At 37.0% G+C, this 22,219-nt stretch overlaps 1 protein-coding gene across 1 annotated transcript; it reads left to right on the top strand.

The window, feature by feature from the left end:
- The first annotated feature begins 10,402 nt into the window (after positions 1-10,402).
- Positions 10,403-20,878, top strand: LOC104908919 (oleoyl-acyl carrier protein thioesterase 1, chloroplastic). Its single transcript, XM_010698089.4, has 7 exons — positions 10,403-10,987; positions 12,237-12,370; positions 12,447-12,560; positions 13,641-13,736; positions 19,747-19,834; positions 19,948-20,016; positions 20,367-20,878. The coding sequence occupies exons 1-7, from the start codon at positions 10,637-10,639 to the stop codon at positions 20,646-20,648; spliced, it is 1,134 nt and encodes a 377-aa protein (XP_010696391.1). The 5' UTR covers positions 10,403-10,636; the 3' UTR covers positions 20,649-20,878.
- Positions 20,879-22,219: the final 1,341 nt, after the last annotated feature.

Raw genomic sequence — 22,219 nt, 5'->3', positions numbered from 1 at the left:
TTGTCTAGCTGACAAAGTGGTGGAGTCAGGGGCGGCTTTTAGCATGTTCAACATGTTTCATGGAACAAGGCCCCTTAATTATGAGGGCCTCAAAATAGAGAAAGTTCAAGTAGTAAAAAGAAAAAGTTTATCTACTTATTTGGACTACTTTTTTTTCATAATATGATTATGTGAAGTATGGATGAGCTATTACATTATTGAATTCTTCAAATACGAGATCGCACAGGGTCTCTATATAGTTCGAGACGGGCCTGGGTGGAGTCTTTTAGATACTCAAAAGAGACTACCAAGAACACACTGGTAATACAATGAGCATTTAAGCTGGTATTCGAGTCAAGTTGGTAACATTAGAGTTATTTTGGTACTAAACTTTTAAGTTGGTACCAAGTTACAATTGATGTCAAATAGAGTTAAAAATTAGTGCCAAGTTACAATACTGATATCAAATAGACTTAAGTTGTACCAACTTACTGAATTTTGATACCAACAATATGATACCAAATATAGTCAATTTGGTACCAAAATTGTAAGTCGCTACCAATATAAAGTCAAGTTGATACCAACTTAATATCCAACGCATAGACTCCACCACATGTCACCAAAAGTTTCTCCACTATATTGCAATAGAAAGAATAAAATATTAATTTAGGTTGTATTACAAAATTAATCAATAAGAAGTTGTCGTATGGGAGTCACCAACAACCCACCGACATGATCTGCATTGTCGGTATACCAACATGCTAAGCGGTGAAAACATGTCATGCCGCCAATGTCCCGGTAGGGTGATACAAGGTCCTTGATACGGCATTTACAACCTTTTGGCATGACAGCTGCCATGTTCAATAATAGATGTCGACTGTCGTCGTAGTACGATAATACATTGGCATGATGATCGTCATGTTCAATAATAGATGTTGGTTGCTGCCATAGCACGAGAACACCTTGGCATGACGGCCGACAACCCCTTGACACGATGTACACCATGTTCAGTTGTAGATGTCGATCAATTGTCGTTGTAACACGACAACACTTGGGCATGACGACCGGCAACACCTTGACATGATGGTTGCCATGTTTAGTGATAGATGTCAACGATCATAAAAGATTTGTAGACCAATCTAATAAGCATGTCATAGTTGGTGCCAACAAGTAAGATTTTGTCGGCATCATATATCGTACACATGTACGAACAAAATCGTACACCAAGGAATTGACCTACATGTACTATAAATAGTCTCTCTAAATTATTCTCAAGATACTCACTTTCTTACCCACTTTTACCTTGCTTGCAGTTTATCTTCTCGATCATGTCTAACTTAGGCATTGGAGTGGGTTTCCTCGACAACCCCCGAGGTCAGTCATCTTTGTTACTTGTGCAGGCATTCGGCAACGATTTGACTGCCAGCTCCAATGGACGTCGAGTCTTGCCATCTCTCCAAAGGTCGTCAACCATTGACGTCCCTGTTTCACACCCAAAACACTTGTGTTCAGGGTTTACCAAAGTACTTTAGCACAAATATTGTGTTAAAACTCCTCAATTTTTATTACTTGCATCATTTTTTTTTGCACGAGAACTAAGGCAAGGGGAGAGATAGAGCGGGATAAAAAAGGAACTTCATGTGCTAGGAGAGAGAAAGAAACATATTGCCATAAACGGAATCGGTGCAAGTAATTTAGAATTGCCAAAAGTGATAAACAACGCAAGTAATAAAAAATGGAGGAAGTATGTCTGAAAATCCAAAAAAAAAAAAAAGGTAAATGATTTTCAAATTTCTAATTCTTAATTATGTGTCACACTATCTTTGTTTATGGAAAATTTTGTGAAGAAGTATCTTTAATTAAGAAAGACATGACTTCTCACTATTTACTATTGTGAGATACTCCCTCCGTCCTCTATTAGTTTACCCCTTTCTTTTGCACAGAGTTTTAGGAGCAATAATGTTGTGGATCATAAAAAGCAAGAGAAGCTATTATTTTATATTAAAGTTGGATGTATGTGTGATGAAGAGTTTGTGGTCTCATTCCAAAAACAGCAACAAAAGAAAGGGGTTAACTAGTAAGGGACATCCTTAAAAGGAATACGAGTAAACTAATAGAGGACGGAGGGAGTACTATACTAATATTATCAATGTTCATCACCTTTAGTTATGACCATTATTTATACCTATGATTTTACTGACTTAACAAAAATAGGGGAGTATATAATCATATACTAGTAATAAAGCTATTATTGATGTTGGATTTTTGAGTTTCACGCTCAATTTCCTTCCTCCAATTTTGATTTTTGACAACAACAAAGGCATAAGTCATAACAAGTTAAGATTTAATATTTCATTCAGAGATTGTGAGATTGTACCGCAATTAAAGCAAAGGGGAAAGGCTCACGTTTGGCAAAAGACAGATACAAGCATTTGGTTAAGGTGGAGTAGACATAATTACTACAAGAAAGTTTTGATCTAACAAAAATTCATACCAAACTCTAGCAAAGTTGTGCCAAATATAGTTCAACTTCAATATATCAACTGTTCATATATATACACAAAATTTTGATGGATTATTTAAGACCAATTGGAATTGTCCTAACGCTTATAAAGGCTAGAGCATCTATATTCAGCAGTAGATCCGTGGTAGGTAACAAGTGTTGAGAAAAAATCCAACTTTATCACTTGCAAGATAACAAGTGTTTAGATTATTTGGTAAATGGGTTGTGACATTTTAACTAAAGGTACATTTTGTGTTCAAGTTTTCACTAGTAGAATAATTGCTTATTGTTATAGTCATTAAGTGGCTATTACGACAATTTTGGCCACGCAACAATAGGTTAATTACTTTTTGCTGCAGTTTTTCACCGCAACAATATGTTACACCTATTGCTACGGTTCCTAGCCAAAACCGCAGCAATAGATACAGGTTTAAGCAAAAAAAAAAAAAAATTGCATTTTGCCATTAAATTCGAAAGATAAAAAAATTCAGAAAAATAGCAAAGAATCAGAAACTTCCAACAAAACATAAGAAAGGAAAAAAAAATAACAAAGAAAAAAAACGAGATACAGAAAATGAAACGAAACTAATAAAGAAAAAAAATCAATAAGAAAACTGAACAAAGAGAAAAACGAGATACAGAAAATGAAACTAACAAAGAAAAAAACGAAAATGAAACTAACGAAGAAAAAAAACTGAGATACAGAAGAAACGAAATACGCTTGCACAATAAACGAAAGTGAGAGACAAGAAACAAGAATTGAACTACACTGAACAAAAAAATATGAAACAATAAAAACAAAAATTAAAACAAAAAAATTTTCCAGCAGCACTCGACAAAGGGCCGGCGAATTTCCAGCACTCGACAGAACACATTGCCATAAAATCCTCCCTTTCCGACCAATATTCCCATTTCTATACAATTTAGATGGAGCAATATTGTTAATATAAAAGCGTATAACAGACAAAAAGCACACAAGGAAAAAGATGCACACAAATAAAATCTAGAACACTCAACTCACCTTTCATTTGGTCCATCACATGAAGGATCTCAGCCTTTGCCAGAGTAAAATCCAGAACTCAGCCTTTGCGAATTCTCGGCAACACTCGACAAAGGCCGGCGAGCCACGAGCCACGGGCGACGAAGAACGGCGAGCCACGAGCGACAAAGGATGGCAAGCCACGAGCCATGAGCGAAATTATTTAAACCCTGTTATAGGGTTTTTAGTCTCAGATGTTGAGATCTCCTTCTCCCTTATAGGAGTTTTTTTTGTTTTTAAGTATGAGAAATTATTCTCATTGGTTGAAATTTGAGACTCATCACGAAGGTATTGGAATCTCCGATGCGGTTAACATGGCTCGATCAAGAATGCACTTCCCAAACTATGTGAGAATGATAGACTTGTTTATTAATAGCTGCTTGATTCAGCAAATACAATGGGGTTGCATTGTATTGTTCGATCTAGTTCATTGTAGTTTCTTCGAAGAGGAATTTGATTTAACCTTATTAATTGTATCGTGTTTTTCTTTAAAATCTATTTTAAATGTTGTTTGACATTCAATTAATGAAATTTCTCTTTCAGAAAAAAAGGTTACCTAGTATTTAATTATATTAGGTTATAACTCTATTTCTCTCTCCTCCCTTTTCACGTTATTTCTTATTTCTCTCCATCTTTTTCTCTCTAGTTTTTTTAGTAAACCCTAGTTTTTCATGTTCATCATTAATTCATGAGTTCTATTAGTTTCTTTCATTGATTTATTTAATTATACTTTCCTTTATAGATTTAGTTTTTAATCTTTATTTGATGATAGAGTATTTTTTATTTCTAGAGTTTGGAAATCCATGTTTATATGCTATGATTCTTGATTGATATTTATTAATGGTTTGATTAGTGATACATCTAATTGATTAGTATTTTTATTGTTAATCTTGCAATCTGATCAATTGTCTGATTAATTATTACTAATAATTGTTTGTATTGACCAAGATCTTACTTTTACAGGTTTGCCTATAATTAGCAAATCTGATTATATTCACGACCATATTGTATATGTTGATTTGAGAGCGTTAAGACTCGACCGTAGGATTAACCCGTGCTCTAGATTCTGATTAATTGAACTACTGATGATATTTTGATAGATTTTATATATGAATAATTGAACACTAGTAGAATAAATGTTTATTGTTGCGGTCATTAAGTGGCCTATTGCAACGGTTTTGGCCGCGCAACAATTAAGAGCGCAGCAATAGGTTGATAACCTATTGCTGCAGTATTTTACTGCAGCAATAGGTTCATTTTTTATTAAAAAAGTACAACATATTGCTTGACTTATTGATGCGGTTGTTTCCTAAAACTGCAGCAATAGGTCCTGGTACAGGTAAAAAAAAAAAAAAAATTTGCATTTTGCAATCAAATTTGAAAGATTAAAACCAGACAACTAACTCATCCATTATCCACCAAATGCGCAGACAAACTGAAGATGAAATAACATATGATCTTATTAATATATAAAGATAAAAAAGCTAATTACATAAATAATATAATAAAAACAAAAAAATTAATTACAAAAAGATCAAAAAGTAAAATGAAAAAACAAAAATAAAAAAAAACAACACTTACAACTAAATGACTAATTACATAAAATATAATAAAAACAAAAAATGTATTTAAAAAAAAATAAGAAACTGAAAATAAAAAAGAAATCCAAAAAAAATGAAAATCAACAAAAAAAAAAAATTTGTTTTATCATTGCTCTTGATCAAGGAGATGATCCTTCGCAAAGAGGTAGTTTTTTTCGAATCTAAGACTTGCGGACTGCGAGATTGGTAGTTTTCTCCACATTTAACTCAACATTAACACATTACTAACAAATTTTACAATTATCAGAATTACAACAATAACAAAACTCAGCACGTAGTTGTTTTGTACTTATTACACGACCAAAAGAGTCGAAGTGTGAGATCCGAAAAAAGTTGAAATTTTCAGATTTGAGATTGGTGACTGAGATTGTCATTGAGAGAAGAATGATTCGAATGGCCGACGATGTAAAAGAAAGGACAGCGGATGTTGTGTGGCGGTTGAAAGTGGTTGGTGAGGATGAAAGACGGTCGAACCAGTTTATTGCACAAGCCTACTGTTCGCCGTCGCCGTTGATTTCTCTATCTCTCACCTCCACCACAGATAACACCACGATCCTCGACATCAATGCCTGCCCTCTTCAAGCTGGCTACAACTTTGTATTCGATGTCGCCACCATTGAGATGGAGACCGGAAGGCGGTATGTCGGGACCGGAAAGTGGTATGTCGGGACCGGATGACTGGTTCAAAAGCATCAGGGGATGATGAGAGGATGAGAGGGTTGGAGTAAGTTGAGAGGGTGAGAGGATTAGAGGAAGAGAGAAGGCGAGAAACTGATGATGAGAGGGTTAGAGAGTTAGAGGCGTGAAACTGGTTGAGAGACTTAGAGGACGAGAAAGAGTGAGAGGAGGAAAGGGAGTGAGAGGAGTGAGACCCTAGTTGGGTAAATGACAAAAGTAAATTGCGGATATCATTTTAATATTAATTTTAAATACCTATTGCTGCAGTTTACCGCAGCAATAGGTTCAAATAATTTTTTTTTATATTATATGTTTGGTCAAATAGTCAAAAAATTTTAAAAAAAATCTGTTGAAATCATATTGTTGCGGTTTTAGGCCGAAACTTATAGCATATGGTTATTTTATATTTTTCCTTTTCTTTTTACGTGATATATTGTTGTGTATGAGTAAAACCGCAACAATAAGCAATTATTGTTGTGTATGGGTAAAACCATATTGTTGCGGTTTTAGGCCGAAATCATATCAATATGGTTATTTTATATTTTTCCTTTTCTTTTTACGTGATATATTGCTGTGTATGAGTAAAACCGCAGCAATGAGCAATTATTCTACTAGTGGAACATGGTGAACCATTGCCCTAGATCCTTTTTAGTTTGATTTTCATACTTTGATTAGTTTAGAACTTGAATTCTCATATTCCTGATCTTGTTTAATTTCTCTATACCTTAAAAGCTAGATTAAAACAATCATCTCTTCGTGCATTCGATCCTACTTACCCTACTATATTGTTAGAAGGTTTTACAGGAATAATTTTTGACAAGTTTACGACAGCCTATCAATTCCAAGTTACAATTTTGATACCAACTTGACTCTATTTGGTACCATATCGCCGGTACTATAATACAGTTAAGTACATGTTATAATCTGATACCAGCTTGACTCTGATTTAGCACCAAATTGTAACTTGGTATTAATTTACAATTGGGAAATTTCCTCAGGTACCCCTGAGGTTTGACGTAATTCTCAAATTACCCCTCACATTTAGGAAATTCCCCAGATACCCCCCGAACTTTGACTTTGTGCTCAAAATGCCCTTACGATTGACGGAACTCCAACGCCGTTAGGGTTTCTTACTCTTTTTCCTCTCCATCTTCATCTTCTTCACTCTTCTCCCACAATCCTCCATTAATGACACCTTAAACTTTCAATTTTCTCCCTCTTCTTCCACCTACATGGCTCTATCTCTCCTTCCCATCTTCATCTTGTGAATTTCCCCCATTTTTTATGATGGTGAAGTTAATTCTCTCTCCTTGTTAATTTTCCCCAAATTAATGATGGTTATTGTTGTTTTTCTTATTATTGAAGCTACCATGAGCATTTATGGGTTTTAGAAATGGGTTTTATACACCATTTTCATGGATGTAGTCATAGAAAATTGGCCTAGGTTTTATTTTCTTCTTCTCGATGTTGGGGGGTTGGGTTTTTCGGGTTTGGGCTTGAATGTTATTCTAAGAACAATAAGGAATAATAAAGTTGAAGGGGATGTGAAGTTTAGGAGAGAGAGATGAAGAATATAGAGAAGAGGGGTTTAAGATGAATTGAAAAAGGATTGATGGGAAACATGAGCATGAAGAGAGATGAAGAAGATGAAGATGGGAGGAGAAATAAAGGCATGTAGGTGGAAGGAGAAGGAGAAATTGAAGGTTTAAGGTGTCATTAATGGAGGATTGTGGGAGAAGAGATGAAGAAGATAAAGATGGAGAGGAAAAAGAGTAAGAAACCCTAACGGCGTTGGAGTTCCATCAATAGTAAGGGCATTTTGAGCACAAAGTCAAAGTTCGGGGGTATCTGGGAAATTTCCTAAATGTCAGGGGTAATTTGAGAATTACGTCAAACCTCAGGGGTACCTGAGGAAATTTCCCTTTCAAATTTAGTACCAAAATCTAATTTGCTATCAAAAATCAATTTGCTACCAATTCGACTCTATTTAATACCACCACTTGACTGTATTTTATACCAACTTACCAACCTAAATGTTCATTGGGTGAAATTACCAGAGTATCTTTGATGAAGTCTCCGGAGACTGCGACAAATAGGCATTTAGACAAGCTCAAGGAAACAACTCTCTTTTCGCAACCTAGGGAAGAAGGAAGCGAGTCAGAAAAAGCGCTAACTAGAATTATTAACTGGCTTAGTGTGCTCCTTTACGCCCTTAGAAGTTCAAGTAAGTGAGTAGAAACTACCTTCATGAGTCTCTATGATGGAAGAGAAGACGCTAAAGCAAGTACTAAATGAAGCAGGCTAATAAAAGAATAACTTAGCAGGAATCCCTCTAATCTTTTAGAGCTCTTTCGGACTGGGAGAGCTGCTACATCCCGACAGGGAAAGCTACATAGGTAGCGTCCATCTGCAGTCCTAACTATAGTTGAAGCGAAGGATTCGGCTTATGAAAGAACCAACTCTTGATCTTTGACCTAGCCCCATACTTGTATCCAAGTAAGTAAATAGAAATTACCTTACTTATTCAAGTAAGTAAGTCAATTGCATTGCCTTACTCTAACAAGAAAGAGGGAACTGATTCCTCAGATTTCCAGGGTTAATGGGCGAGTCAGGGGAGGTTTAATCAGAATAAGAGTTAGCGGGGGATAGACCAAAGGAATGGATTAAATATAGTTAGTAGAAATGGAACCTCGAATGCAAGTTCTGAGGGAGAAGACAGGAAGGAAGTTTCATTTTGCTTTGTCAGCAAACCAGTAGCAATCCGCTTAAAAGCCAGTAGCACGATAGTACTTCCTCGGTCCTTGAGAAGTCCTTTAGGAGCACTTTTTTCATCCAACTAGAAATTGAATAAGAGAAGAAAGCAATGCCCAAAGACTCCCATGCCTTTCTTGGTCGGACCAACCCAACCGGTGATTTCCGACAAGTCTTTCTTCATTTTTGAGCAAGAAGCGGAACTACAGGGATGAAATGAAAAGTGTTTATTACGATTACGCCCAACAGCCCACTTGAGCAATTTTCCATTCTCCCATTGATTCCTATGAAAATAGGAAACTTGTATTTCTCATTCACAAATCCATCTTTGTTTATGCTGCTAACTCTCAGTTTGGCCCTACTTCTGCTTCATTTTATTACTAAAAAGGGAGGAGGAAACTCAGTATCAAATGTTTGGTAATCTTTAATAGAGCTTATTTATGATTTCATGCTGAACCTAGTAAACGAACAAATAGGTGGTCTCCAAAAATGTTAAACAAAAGTTTTTTCCTTGCATCTTAATCACTTTTAGTTTAGTCATGTAAGAAAGAGGAAAAATTTAAAATCTAATATCATTTATTTCGGATGAACTATGTAAAAATATAAGAAAAAAACTTCAATCCAAATCCAAATCCAAATCCAAATCCAATATATGAACTCCAAATCTAAAACATATCCTAACTCAACTTCTATTTATCGCCAAAAAATTACTTAAAATCGCCTAAAAAAACATTGAAATGTCATTCATAACCTTCTCTTTTTTTCTCCCTAAACCACCATCCCCACCACTATCCACCACCACCAACCCCATTGCCACAGCCACCCACAGCAGCCCCCACCCTCCTGCCTAGAGCACATAAGCAAAGAAAATTACAGAAGCAAAGAAGAGGGAAGCATTAAGACACCTTTGCACATATAAATATAGCATGGATGCCAGATGGGAATTTCTATCCCAAAGAAGGTTAACATAACAACCCTTTACCCAACCTACTTTTCTACCATATGAACTTTCCCCAATCAATTAAATGTTGCATTGTGAACGAATACAGGGACCTCACTTCCAACCGGATAATGAAAAAGTAAAAAGTCGAGATTTCCAGGTACAAGTATCTCTTGATTAGAAGAACCAATGAAGTTTTTTGCTTGTATACACGCACTGCAAGGTTACTCTGCATTGCTTCGAAATTACAGAAGCAAGAAAAGAATTCGAAAATTTTTTTGGTAACCATGGACGAACGTCTGCGGTGGACGTTCCACCCATGGCCCGAACGTTTGGCCTGGACGTTCGGGCCATGGGTGGAACGTCCACCGCAGACATTCGGGCCATGGGTGGAACGTCCATCGCAGACGTTCGCCCCATGGCCCGAACGTCCAGGCCAAACGTTCGGGCCATGGGTGGAACGTCCACCGCGGACGTTCGCCCATGGTCACCAAAAAAAATTTCGAATTCTTTTTAGGTGGGTGGTGGTGGAGGTCGCAGGAGGAAGGTGATGGCGGTGTAGGTCGCAGGTGGCAGGTGGGAGGTAGGGTGTGGTGGTGGGGTGGTGGGTGGTGGAGGTGGTGGAAAAGAGGAAAGGGTAAAATAGTTGATAAAAATAAATTTTGAGCGATTTTAAGTAATTTTAGGGCGATGTTTAACAAACCTTATATCCTAATAATTTAAGTCTGAATAAAAGAGGAGATTCAATATAAAACACGAGAAAATCCGATCCAATAGTATCCAACGTGTTACACTTCCCATATACACAAGTCATCCGCTCCTATTTTGATGGGAAAAAGTGGACTTTTACGAGTTTATCACCTGCAACAGTTGTTTTTGTTATATCATTGTTACCAAAATTCACCTGACAATATTAGTAGCGATTACATCGTCCATCACATGACAACCTTCGATGCAAAAATTAAAAAAATTGACAGATGATCTTATTTTTAGAAAAACTAAAAATTTCTCTTCGGTTTCATCGAACCATAACTCACTGAAAAACTCCTAATAAAACCCACAAAAAACACAACCAAACAGTGCTTTTCACAAAGACAAGAACAGGGGAGGAGAGAGAAAATACCCACAAAAACAAAAATAAAAGGATGATGATGAAATTATCATCATGCAACGTATTAACTGACAATATTCAATCTTTAACTCAATGCAGTTTCTGGGCTTCTCCTAAATTTCTTCCTGAATTGAATCGCCGACGAAACGTTTCTGTTTTGTGCTCCTCTGCATCGAAACGGCCCGATCTATCTCTATCAGTTTCAACCACTACTAACAATGGCGTTACTCAAACCGGGTCGGGCCCGATTGGGTTAGCGGACCGGCTCCGGTTGGGTAGCTTGACTGAAGATGGGTTGTCTTATAAAGAGAACTTTATTGTGAGGTCTTATGAAGTTGGGATTAATAAGACTGCTACTGTTGAAACCATTGCCAATTTGTTACAGGTTTGTTTGTTTTTCTTTCTCCTCTCTGTTTTTTTTGTTAATGTTTTGGTTTTTTTAGTGTTGAATTAGTGAATTTGGAATAATGGGTATGATGAAATTTTGGTTTTTGAGTGATGGTTTGGGTGAAATTTGGAATGATGCAGTTTTGGGTTTTGAGTGGTATTGGTGAATTTGCATGAAAGGTTTTTGAGTGTGTTTTGGAAGATTTGGATTATGTGTTTGTTGTAATTCTGTTATTTGTGTGGTAATTGGTGAATTTGGATTGATGAGTTTTGAGTAATTTGGGTGGGGAGGAGTGTATGGGTGTATTTGTTGTTGAAAAGTTCCTGATTTTTTGGGAATATTCGGGATTCATACGTAGATGTTGAATTCTGTAATATTCTAACTTTGTTCCACTTGTGTTTGGAAAAGCCCTCTTAGTTTCTGACATTGATTTAAGGGTAGTTTTGTGCATTTTGAGTTGTGCATTTTGTGCATGGGATATGATTCTGTTGTCTTAGATTAGTTCTGTTCCTATGCTGCCATTCTGGTTACTAATGTGTAAAAAAACACTTGATTGAAAGTGTTTTCTTAAGGTGCGTTCTTTTTACCATGATAAGTAAGTTTCACGGCTGATGAAATCTAATTAGGTCTAAACATAAGGTGAAATCAGGGCTTATTAGGTCTAATAAGTCCACCTCGGATAAGTTTACATGAAGAGATGCACCCTTATACTTCTTTTGAAAGATTAATCTTCTTCTGCATAAGACAATTGGTTTGTGGTTGTAACAGAGCCATGGTAGCAGCTGCTTACGGTTGTTACACTTGGACAGGTGCCTGTGTCCAACATGAATATACGAGTCCGAGTAACATAGATTTCCTGTATTAAACTGAATTAAAGGTTTAGTTGGTTCTTCAAGGGACAGTTTCCACGAACACCTGCAGCTAGTAGTTCTTGTTTGAGCATGATTATCATTGTACTGTTCTTCTACAGTTTATGGTCACCATGTCCTTGTAGTGTCATGCCGTGAATCCTTTATGAAACTGCCATAAACTGATGCAAAATCTGTTTTGGTCTCTTGTTTCCATGTCATGTTCTAGTGTCTTCTACTGCAAAATAGATGCATGATGTTGGTATTTGAAAGAGAATTATCTGAGCACATGTTGACATGAACATGATTTCAAAGGGAGATCCTTTGACATTTAAGAGTCGAATAAAAACACTACTCTTTTTTCCATTCTAATGAATTAAGTGGTGTTTGTGTTGTAGGAAGTGGGCTGCAACCATGCTCAGAGTGTTGGGTTCTCAACAGATGGATTTGCAACAACCCCTACTATGAGAAAGCTTCATCTCATATGGGTGACGGCACGCATGCACATCGAGATATACCGATACCCAGCTTGGTAAATTTACTTTTTCTATCGTTGTGGAGATCTTCCCGGTCATGTTTAACATGTTGTGTCTGATTACCTGGTGCAGGAGTGATGTGGTTGAGATAGAGACTTGGTGCCAGGCAGAAGGAAAAATTGGGACTAGACGTGATTTCATCCTTAAGGACTATGCAAATGGTGAAGTTATCGGAAGAGCTACTAGGTAGTATTCAGTCATCACCCCTAATCCTTCTCATTCCTCGGACTTGTTGTAAATTACATTTGTGTGATCGGTTTTCTTGCTGAGTACCGTGTAGATCAAAACTACATCAGAGTTTCCAACTTCAGTAGTGTTCGCTATCTTTTTTTTTGCTTTGTGAAATGAAGAACTTTTTTTTGTTTTATCAATAGGAATCAGCTTTTATTTTACTATATCATAATTAGATATTCATTGAAGCACAATTTAATGCAAAAGCCACCCAATAGTACTCGGTCTAGTGGTAAGGTTTGTGCTTCTCAACCTCGAGGTTGTCGATCAAACCCAACTAAAGGCACTATGGAGGTGGGATTCCCTGACCTTTCCCTCTACTCTCAAAGGGCCTTGTCTGTGTAGCTGGTCGGATTAACCTCTGCGATAGTTGGACACTTCTACTTACCAATTTATAAAAAAAAGAATTAATGCAAATATCCATATGAAGGCTAGAGTTTCTGTTGAAATCTTACAAAAATATAGTGGAGTAGGGCGCCGGGAAAGTGTTAATGCTTGGCGTAGGACGGTTGTTTACAGTTATACGATATCATGTACAAGCATTTGGAAGGCCAACTCCCCCATGGTCCCCGCACCCCCAAACCTTGGTCTCAAGATTACAGGGCCTCTTGATGACTATTTATAGTTCAAGTTAGTGATTTAGCACCGTTTTCATATTTGGTATTTGCCACTCACTTTGACTTTGACCTCTCACGGCCCATTTGGTAGACATTAGTAACTGGTGGTAATTGCAAGAATCTCTTTTTACAATGTCCATCCCCATCTGATAGAGTTCGCTCAGGTGTTTTGACTCTTAAAGCTTGATCTCATATACGTTTAAGTCCCCTGTTTCAATTAGTGGAAATTTGATGCTAAATTTATGCTTCCTGAAGATGTGCTGATATTTCAAAATTCTTGGTCTTAAGCTTTGATATTATGTATTTCGTTCCATAGGATACATTCATTTAAAGGGGATATTTGAACCCTTTTCCTCTTAATACTTGCATTTATAGTTCACGAAGATGGCCCGCTGACAAACTCTTCTTCTCAATGCAGTAAGTGGGTGATGATGAACATGGATACTAGAAGGTTGGAGAGAGTTACTCCTCAAATTGCTGATGAGTATTTGATTTACTGTCCAAAAAAGCTTCGGTGAGCCCTCACCCTTTTATAAACATCTGCTTGAAGTATTAGTTTGTAAAAGACGGCAAAACGATATGATGTATTCTTCCATTTTGGCTTTCTATTATATGAACTTTACTAGGTGGTTTGAAGCTCAGTGTCCCTTTTTTGAGCCCTTTCAACAAGCATATATATGTAAAGCTTCTGCATATGAGGTCTGTCACTCTAATTCATAATAAGGATGGTATGAGTGTGAATCCAAGGGTCAAACTCACAGCTACCCTTTCCAAAGGAGTTTTATTTCTCATTTGGTCTAATACAAAGTATTCTGATCAAATCATATCCCAGGTATAAGGATTTTGCTCTGGCAATTCTTTATTGAAATAGTGAAATCTTTTGGAAAGGAATCTTTGGCAGTTGTGCGTTAATTTAAGACTGTTCAGAGAATATTCAACTAGTTTGAGCTAGGTTGATGAGGAAAGATACACTCTAGACTCTAGAGCGGTGCTAATGAAACAAAAATAAGTGCATTTGTATATAAGCATCGTTGTATAGGAGGTTGTTACAATATCTGTGGAGAGCCAGAGAGAAACACATTGGCTGCTGCAAATTTACAACAGTCGTGCATCTTTTATGAAGAGACATCAAGGACATGTGTCACATAGGGATTATGTGTCATCTTTTGTTCTTTTGTAACCCTGGCTCTGGTACCAAGTGTAATAGCCCGGATTCTCTTGGTTCTTGAAGACTCGGTCATGAGGTGAATTTCAAATTACTTGGAACAAAAGAAAAAAAGGATATAGAAAAAAGAAGACATACAACTACACATAATCCACATACATCATTAACAACCACTACGCTCCACTAAGCTTATTCCTTAGCTGCACTCACTTACTACAGTTTAGATAAAAACGCATCTCTTTTATCTTACATACCATTTATAACAACTACTACTACTTCTCAAAAGCTCAACTATTCTTGATCTTAGTCCATGTTCAGGGGGTTGTAATAATGACCGCTATCATCGCTACTAATCGTGTTTCAGGCTCATAATCCGGCCTACAAGTCTAGCAATTGTCTTTTGGATCTCTTTTCAGTTTTCACACTAAAATTTGAGCTCGATTCCCTAGAACTGGTCTTATATGGCTTTAGCCTTCGCCTCTCTTCACGATCTTCTAAACACTTGTACATCTCCCTCCAATGCGGGTTATCGGGATATATTTTTCCTTTCTTTTGAACCTCCATAGTAATCTCCATTTCTCTCAACACCCCACCTACAGTACCCTTCCACCTTCTACTTTTTTATTAATATTCTCGAGCATCACTCCCGGTTCCCGAATTGCACTGTTTCGCAATGTATAAGCATATTATTCTCCAGTACACTCTTCGGAAACTAGCTCAGGGTTCACACGCGGGTAAGGTCTTGATGATAGCATAAGCATGAATTTCGGAGCGAGTATAGTGGTTTCTACTCGCCTTCCCCTTAGCTATATTCCACTCTTCAATGTGCCTAAGGATATCGTGGGCCCAAAGCATCATCCCCCCTTTTACCAGTGGCTCAATAGGTGTCGGGCTTCCTCATGAAAGGGGTGTCCTCACTGTTGTTGCTTTCAATGGTACTCCAGCTAGGATCCATCGCTATTACAACTCAACAAATATTATTCAACAACCACACATTTCAGCTAACTCTCAGGTACTTTTTTTTTTAATAAAGCACATAGCCTTTAAGATGGATTTCTCATCATCTCCTTCGCAGCACAAGCCGCTGCTACGAGTTCAGATAAATAAACATCAAAATCACAAGCAAATTAGTACCAAGCGGGATAAGTTTGTATTATTAGAGATCAAATGATCAACCCAATACAAATCTCAATGTTCGAGAGGTTGAGAGCGCTCCCAGTTTTCTTTCACTTACTACTTTCTTCTTCCTCTCTCCTGATAGCTGTCTATTTATCAGGTCAGATAGCTGCCACTAACAAAAAATACTAGGACAGCTCCCAGTATATAATTACTAGCAGAATTACTAGGGTAGTTCGTAGCAGCCGCCTACCCACCTAAACCATGTTTAATCCCCGATTAGTAGTGAGATGGTGCTTATTAGTGGTTGTTATAAGTGGTATGTAAAATAAGGAGATATGTACCTCCATCTAGTAAGTGCATGCAGCTGCTTAGGAATAAGTCTAGTTTATTAATGATGCATGTTGATTATGCATATTTTATTTCTTTTTTAGTTGGTCATTTGCTTTTGTCACCATGAGAACAATTTTAAAGACATCACCTAAGCTTTATATACCAAGATAAGCCATGAAAAGAGGAGAAATCCTCTATACAATCTACCAAACTTCTATCAGCAAAGATACCCTAGCTTTCATAAACCATAAATCCTAGCTTAGAACTACTATTTGGGTAATTCTTGTGCCCAACTTTTATGACTTTTGAAAGGAACAACTTCTATTGAGAAACCAAGAGCTACAAACAAATAAAAAATTGCGAATATCGAGATGAACTAAGTTGTCGTAGTAGAAAGATTGGCGACCTAGGTGCGGGAAGAAAACTGCATTTGCATTATGTCCCTTATCTGTGCTAGTCAACAAAAGAAGTTTGGTTATAGAATCTCTTAGGTGTTATCTATACAATCTTCCCTGATTTTTTTCAGTTGCAACATTCTCCTTTGACTAGTATGCTGCATATATATAGGATAGGCCTAAATATCTTTTGGATATCAATTGGTTTTTGGCAATAGCTTAGTATTGTTGGTAATTGATTAGTTAGGTTAGATTGGTAATAGCTGACAAGGTCTCACTGAAGATCGGTTAGCAAAAAATGTCTAAAATGCCATTCTTGATGAGTGACAGGTACGGATCAAGGGTGAGAACCTACCTTACTTTGTCCGAGTATTATGTCATATGAGGAGTGCCTAACGGGAACTTCTTCCCTTACCGAGGTCGCTACTTTCGGCAGTTAAAGCAATTTTGTGTTCCAGCTCGATTTTCCAGTCTTCTAATTGTTTTTTAGCTATGATATATGCTCCTCTTGAAAATTAATAGAAGGTGGGCCCAAAATTTTACCCGAATAGTACATATAAGCTAGGAGTTATGATCTCCCAAATCGAGGTATGTATATTGCGAGAAGTCTGTCCAAATTGCAGAGAAAATCACTTTACATGACTTCTTCTTGGTTCTCTAAACTAGGTAAATCAAGCACAATGTGATATTAAAAACAGATATTAGGCTATGGTAATCTGTTGTATTGATGAACAGTGTAAATTTGCCAATTACAACCCTCACTCGTTCGAGAGGATGAGGTTTTCTCTCAATGTGCTGAACTCTACGATTTTCTGAAATTCTGTCTATTCACGACTATTTATAACTTCTTCACTACTAAACTAGCAAAATTGCTAACTGAATTTTGTTAGGAATCGTCAGATATTTCCCCTTTTTTTTCTTCTCTTCCTTCTAACCGCCTCTGACATCAGAAATGCCACACCAACTGACTATTAGTGTAGTGTGACTTAATTACCCTTGGGGGGTTCTAGCATAAGAAAACAGCAGAGGGATTCTGGTATGTGTCTTAGCATTACCTTAATTTCAGTTATTGTTGTTAAGATGCTTCTCATGGTGTTGAAGCTTACGGAGTCAAATGTCTATAATGGGGGTTTTAAAATAGGATTGTCTAGGTCCTAAACTTGCTACCACCCATTTTTATATTAACTTTACTATAAGCCAAGTTCTTTCATGCTCTATATTTATGCATGCTAATTTGGTGATAAAATCAATATGTTTATGATAAATTTTGAGTATGGGTTGCTATGTTATCGTATGTGTATCTTTATGGAAAAATTTGACAAAAGCCATGGAATGATGTCTTACTTTCAATTCTTGTATCATTATTATCAAACTGGCTTTTGTGACATGTTATTTACAAGTGTAATCAGGATTTCACAGTAGTTTAAAAGCATCTTATGATTTTGATAGTCAAAACGGAAATTATTGTGTGACGAATTGCTAAGAGGTTTCTAAATTGGTTGTATGTGATCTCGACTAAATGTGGCTGTCGGCTTATAATTTATACTTACAACCTATATAAATGATCAAGGGAGACTAATGACATGTTTTTACAAACAGTGAGCTTAATGTCTTAAAAGTAACTTGGTTGAGTTTATAATAGTATCTTAAACTCAGTTCTGAGGGCTTTATCCTAAATATACTTGGTTGAGTTATCTTTGAAACACAACTTAAACTTTAGTTTGTTTATACGACAGAATTGTTATGTTTGAGTATGCGGAAGTTTTGATACAGTTTTTTCAAGCAAACTTGTGTATAATATTTCATTTGTGATCATGTAAACTCCATTGTATCCCAAAGACTGATTTGGATAGTCTTGTTGGGCCTAGGAGACAAATTAGGTCTCTAAGCGACCACATGTCCTGTGCCTCAAAGTTTTATCTAAGTCGATCTGACTGACTCTTTACCTATACATGGTCAGAGATCTCTGTCCCCTCATACAGTGGTAGAACTAGTGTATGGTCTAGGGTAGCTATGGCCTCCCACATGATTTGTCTATTAAAGCTGCATAAAAAAAGCAGCAAAGAAACTTCGCTGACTTGGTTGACTTAGGAGGACCCATCAGACATTAGGTGACTTGTTTGACGCGTATTAATGCCATGTTTTTTTGGGCACAGTTTCAGCTTAGTTTCAGCTCAGTTTAGCTCAGCTATGTTCCTCTCACAAGTTTCAGTTTAGCTCACTTCAGTTCAGCCCAAAAGAACAGGGTCTAAGAACATCTTTTTATGTTGTTACCCACTGCTAGCTTTTTTAGCACGCTTTAGCTATAGAACTCTCCTGGCTTTTCAACCTTCTTATCTTCACTTTTTCCTTGTCACTTATATTCTTCCCTCAAAATTTTTGCCTTGCTTGCTTTACTTTTTTTCATATCTCCAGATTCAAATTTTAATGTTTTCTTGTTTTAAGTTATATTTTTTACTTTTCAGATTTTAAATATTTTTTAGATCATTCATAAAGACTCTATAAGTGTGTCGTCCTCAATAAAAAGAACTCCTGGCTTTGCCACTGTCCTCGTATTTTGTGAGCTTGCTGGATGTCTTGATCCTTGCAACTTACTTGGCAAAAAAAATTCTCCTCTTTTATCACTGGTCTACAATGGTGCCAGCAAACTTTTCAAGAGTGCTCATTTCATCTGCATGCAGTGCTTTCACTTTGACACGAGTGATTCTACACACCCGTTGGATGGGAGAGTAGCATTAATTTCGAACTACAACCTTCACATACCCCTTCAAGCAATCATAGGCAGCATTAGCAAAGAGAGGTTAAGAGCATTTAAGTGAGATTTAAATGCAATAATTTTCCTACCTTCACTAGGTTTAGGTATGTACAGCACAACCCGAATTAGCCTTGAGTATTTGACCAATTCTTCCCTCTGCTTTGCAATAAAGATGAAGAAAAGAAGGCTCGAGCTCCGCTTGGAAGGAAAAGTTTGACCAATGTCTTATATGTGTCTTCCTAAGATATCTTTGTTGTACGTCTCTGTTAGTCTCTACTCCATAAAAAATTTCACCATCCATTTTCAAGAACCTCTAAAACTTCCAACTAAAAAGATGAAACAGATTTTCATCTGTTTGCCTCTTAGCCCTCACCTGGGAATCCATTTATTATGTTATAACGTCGATTATAAGGCTTCTTGTAGATCGACTTCGATTGCCTAAGCTCTCGTTACGTTTATGTTCTTCCCACTAAGTTACTTGTTGATAATAAAGCAAACAAACAACCATCGTTTCACGGTTTAACTCAGCAGTTGGGTCTTATACCTGTAATTTTCTGTTCAATGTTCTTGGCTCTTTCTTAGTCGACAAGTGAGGTGTCCAGATACTTCGGGAAAAAGATGTGATGCCTCAATGGTTATTGATTGTTCTGTCTTTAAATTGTGAGGTGCAGACAAACATTGAGCCATGTTTAGTGACTTTGCTTTTCGTTTTGACCAAGTATCAATTCTTAGCTATTTCTTCATGTGATAACATCTGCAGATTAGCCTTTCCTGAGGAAAACAACAAAAGCCTGAGGAAAATACCGAAGCTGGAAGATCCTTCTCAATATTCAAAATTAGGGCTAGTGGTAAGATTGTTTAAACATTGAACATCAGTGCGTTATAAATGCATTCTTTTTCTTTTCTGAGATTTTTCTGCCTTGGCTAATACGAAACTGGATGCCTGTCCGATGTTATACAGCCTAGAAGAGGGGATCTGGACATGAACCACCATGTAAACAATGTCACCTACATTGGATGGCTTTTGGAGGTGAGTTGAATTTGTTATCCTTTTAAATTGCTAACATACTCTCTTTTCCCATCTTATGTGACTTTCTTTCTGTTTACCAATGAGAAGCATGCACTCATGTCCCGAATTAGTTCGCATGTCCGCTTATTATCAAGGAAGTATAATTTTACAAAACGACCCTTCATTTTAGTTGTGTTATACACATTGATTCCCATCAACTAGTTTTAAGTGGTGGCATGTCAAGACTTTTAGTAATGAACCATTACTATATTAAGAAAGGTGACAACTTTTCCTGCACATGATTCTTGTGTAACACAAGCATCTTTATTTGGTCTTATGGTTTGTACTTAAAATCATTCATCTTCTGGCAGAGTACGCCTCAAGAACTTACCGAAACACATGAGCTACGAAGCATCACCTTGGATTACAGACGAGAGTGTCAACATGATGATATTGTAGATTCTCTCACAAATCCCGAACCAATTAACGGAGCCGGAACCATCTCACAGCTAAGAGGAACAAATGGGACTCCAGCATCAACTAAAAACGAAGATGGTAGTCTTCAGTTCTTACATCTACTGAGATTATCTACTGATGGGTCTGAAATAAACCGAGGACGCACTGAATGGAGTCGGAAGCCTCAGAGACAATGATGAATTCTTTTCTTGTTCCTGTTTTTTGTTGTTTGTTTCACTACATACTAGTGATTTGAGGTGGATAATGCATTTAATTATTTGGTGTTTGTTGCATAAATAGTAGATAGAAGGAAGAACATCAACCCTTTGGAGGGTAAATTGGATTTGTATGTATCAAGTGGTACCTCTACCGTGTTGAATATTCTATTGGAAGTGTTCCCAAGTATGTGATGCATTATTCTGGTAAACTTGTGGGTTATTGCATACTCTAGAGTTTAAATTGATTCCTTTATAAACCTACTAAAAAATCGGGTTACCTTTTGAAATTGAGCTTCCTCTTCCCACCCCCTTGAAGAATCACTTTCTGCAAGACAGACAAACTAGTGAAGGTAGGAAAGGGCTTCCTCACCTTTGGTATCTTTTTTATTTCCCCATTCTCTGGTTTTACTATATAAAGTTACCCGAAATTGGTTCATCTTGACTCCTCACCCACCCCTAGGAACTCAACTACCCCGGACAAATAACGTCCACCACTACCATTAATCCTTAACCATCACCCTAATACTCAACTACACCATCGACTACATGAACTTCCTTGTCAATACACCGTATGCCATCATCATTTCACCCACTGATTGAATGTTGATGTCAGAGGTCACCCTTCTCACGGACACACTCAACAACCTCCATCAAAGACCACCTTAACCCCATCACACCTCGAGACCGTTATTATTTCAATTGAGAGAAAGTACAAGAAATGACACAAATCTCAATAGGAGAGAAACTAGAAAGAACATCTATAACAAGCGAATTTCAAGTCGATGGCATCCGAAGTGGCTCTTAACGCTGCTGTTAACGTAGCATCAAAACTCTTGTCCAATTTTGGTTTGAGTTATAAGATAAATTATGGGGAAAGGTTAGGAAGGATGCATTAGAGGGAGGGAAAGAGGAGCCATAGACGAAGTTAGAAGATGGAGTAGTGGCAGAAACTGTGAGGGAGAAAAAACAAAGCGCCTATCAGTAAGTTGTAAGTTCTAACCAGACACAAAAGCATCAATTGTTCTCTCTTGTTTCCTTTTCTTTTTTGCCCTTTCTTTAAAGGTGAACCCTAAGTATATGACTACTAACAACCAGAATTTCTCAAGCTGCCGCAAACTTTCTCTACACTCTTTCCAATGACTATTGTATTCAAGTAGCTAAACTGAAGAATTCACCTTCACATGCAACCCTGAATATACATAAAAACATCCCATAATCGCTTATATTCAAAACATTCCATTATTTTTTTCATATCAGCAAGGTTGTTTAAGAGGGCACGCAAAATGTCCTACAATACAATTTCTCATCTTTGAAGATGCATAAATCTGAATTCAGTGTTTATTTAGTCACATTATCCTACGTCCCATAATTAGTTCTATTTGGTAATATGATTTCTGGAAGGCCCCTGGGCCATAGCCCTTTAACAATTGGTAAAGAAATGCATCTAGTACACGCACAACCCATCTTAGCTCTTATTGAGCAACAAACTCTTACTATAACAGTCTGCACTGCACTTAATGATTTGTCCGTAAAATATGTACTTTCTACTA

Source organism: Beta vulgaris, chromosome 7 (assembly GCF_026745355.1).
Source record: "Beta vulgaris subsp. vulgaris cultivar EL10 chromosome 7, EL10.2, whole genome shotgun sequence".
NCBI classification, from domain to species: domain Eukaryota; kingdom Viridiplantae; phylum Streptophyta; class Magnoliopsida; order Caryophyllales; family Amaranthaceae; genus Beta; species Beta vulgaris.
The sequence above is the reverse complement of the archived record's forward strand: the minus strand, read 5'-3'. Positions and strand labels throughout refer to the sequence as shown.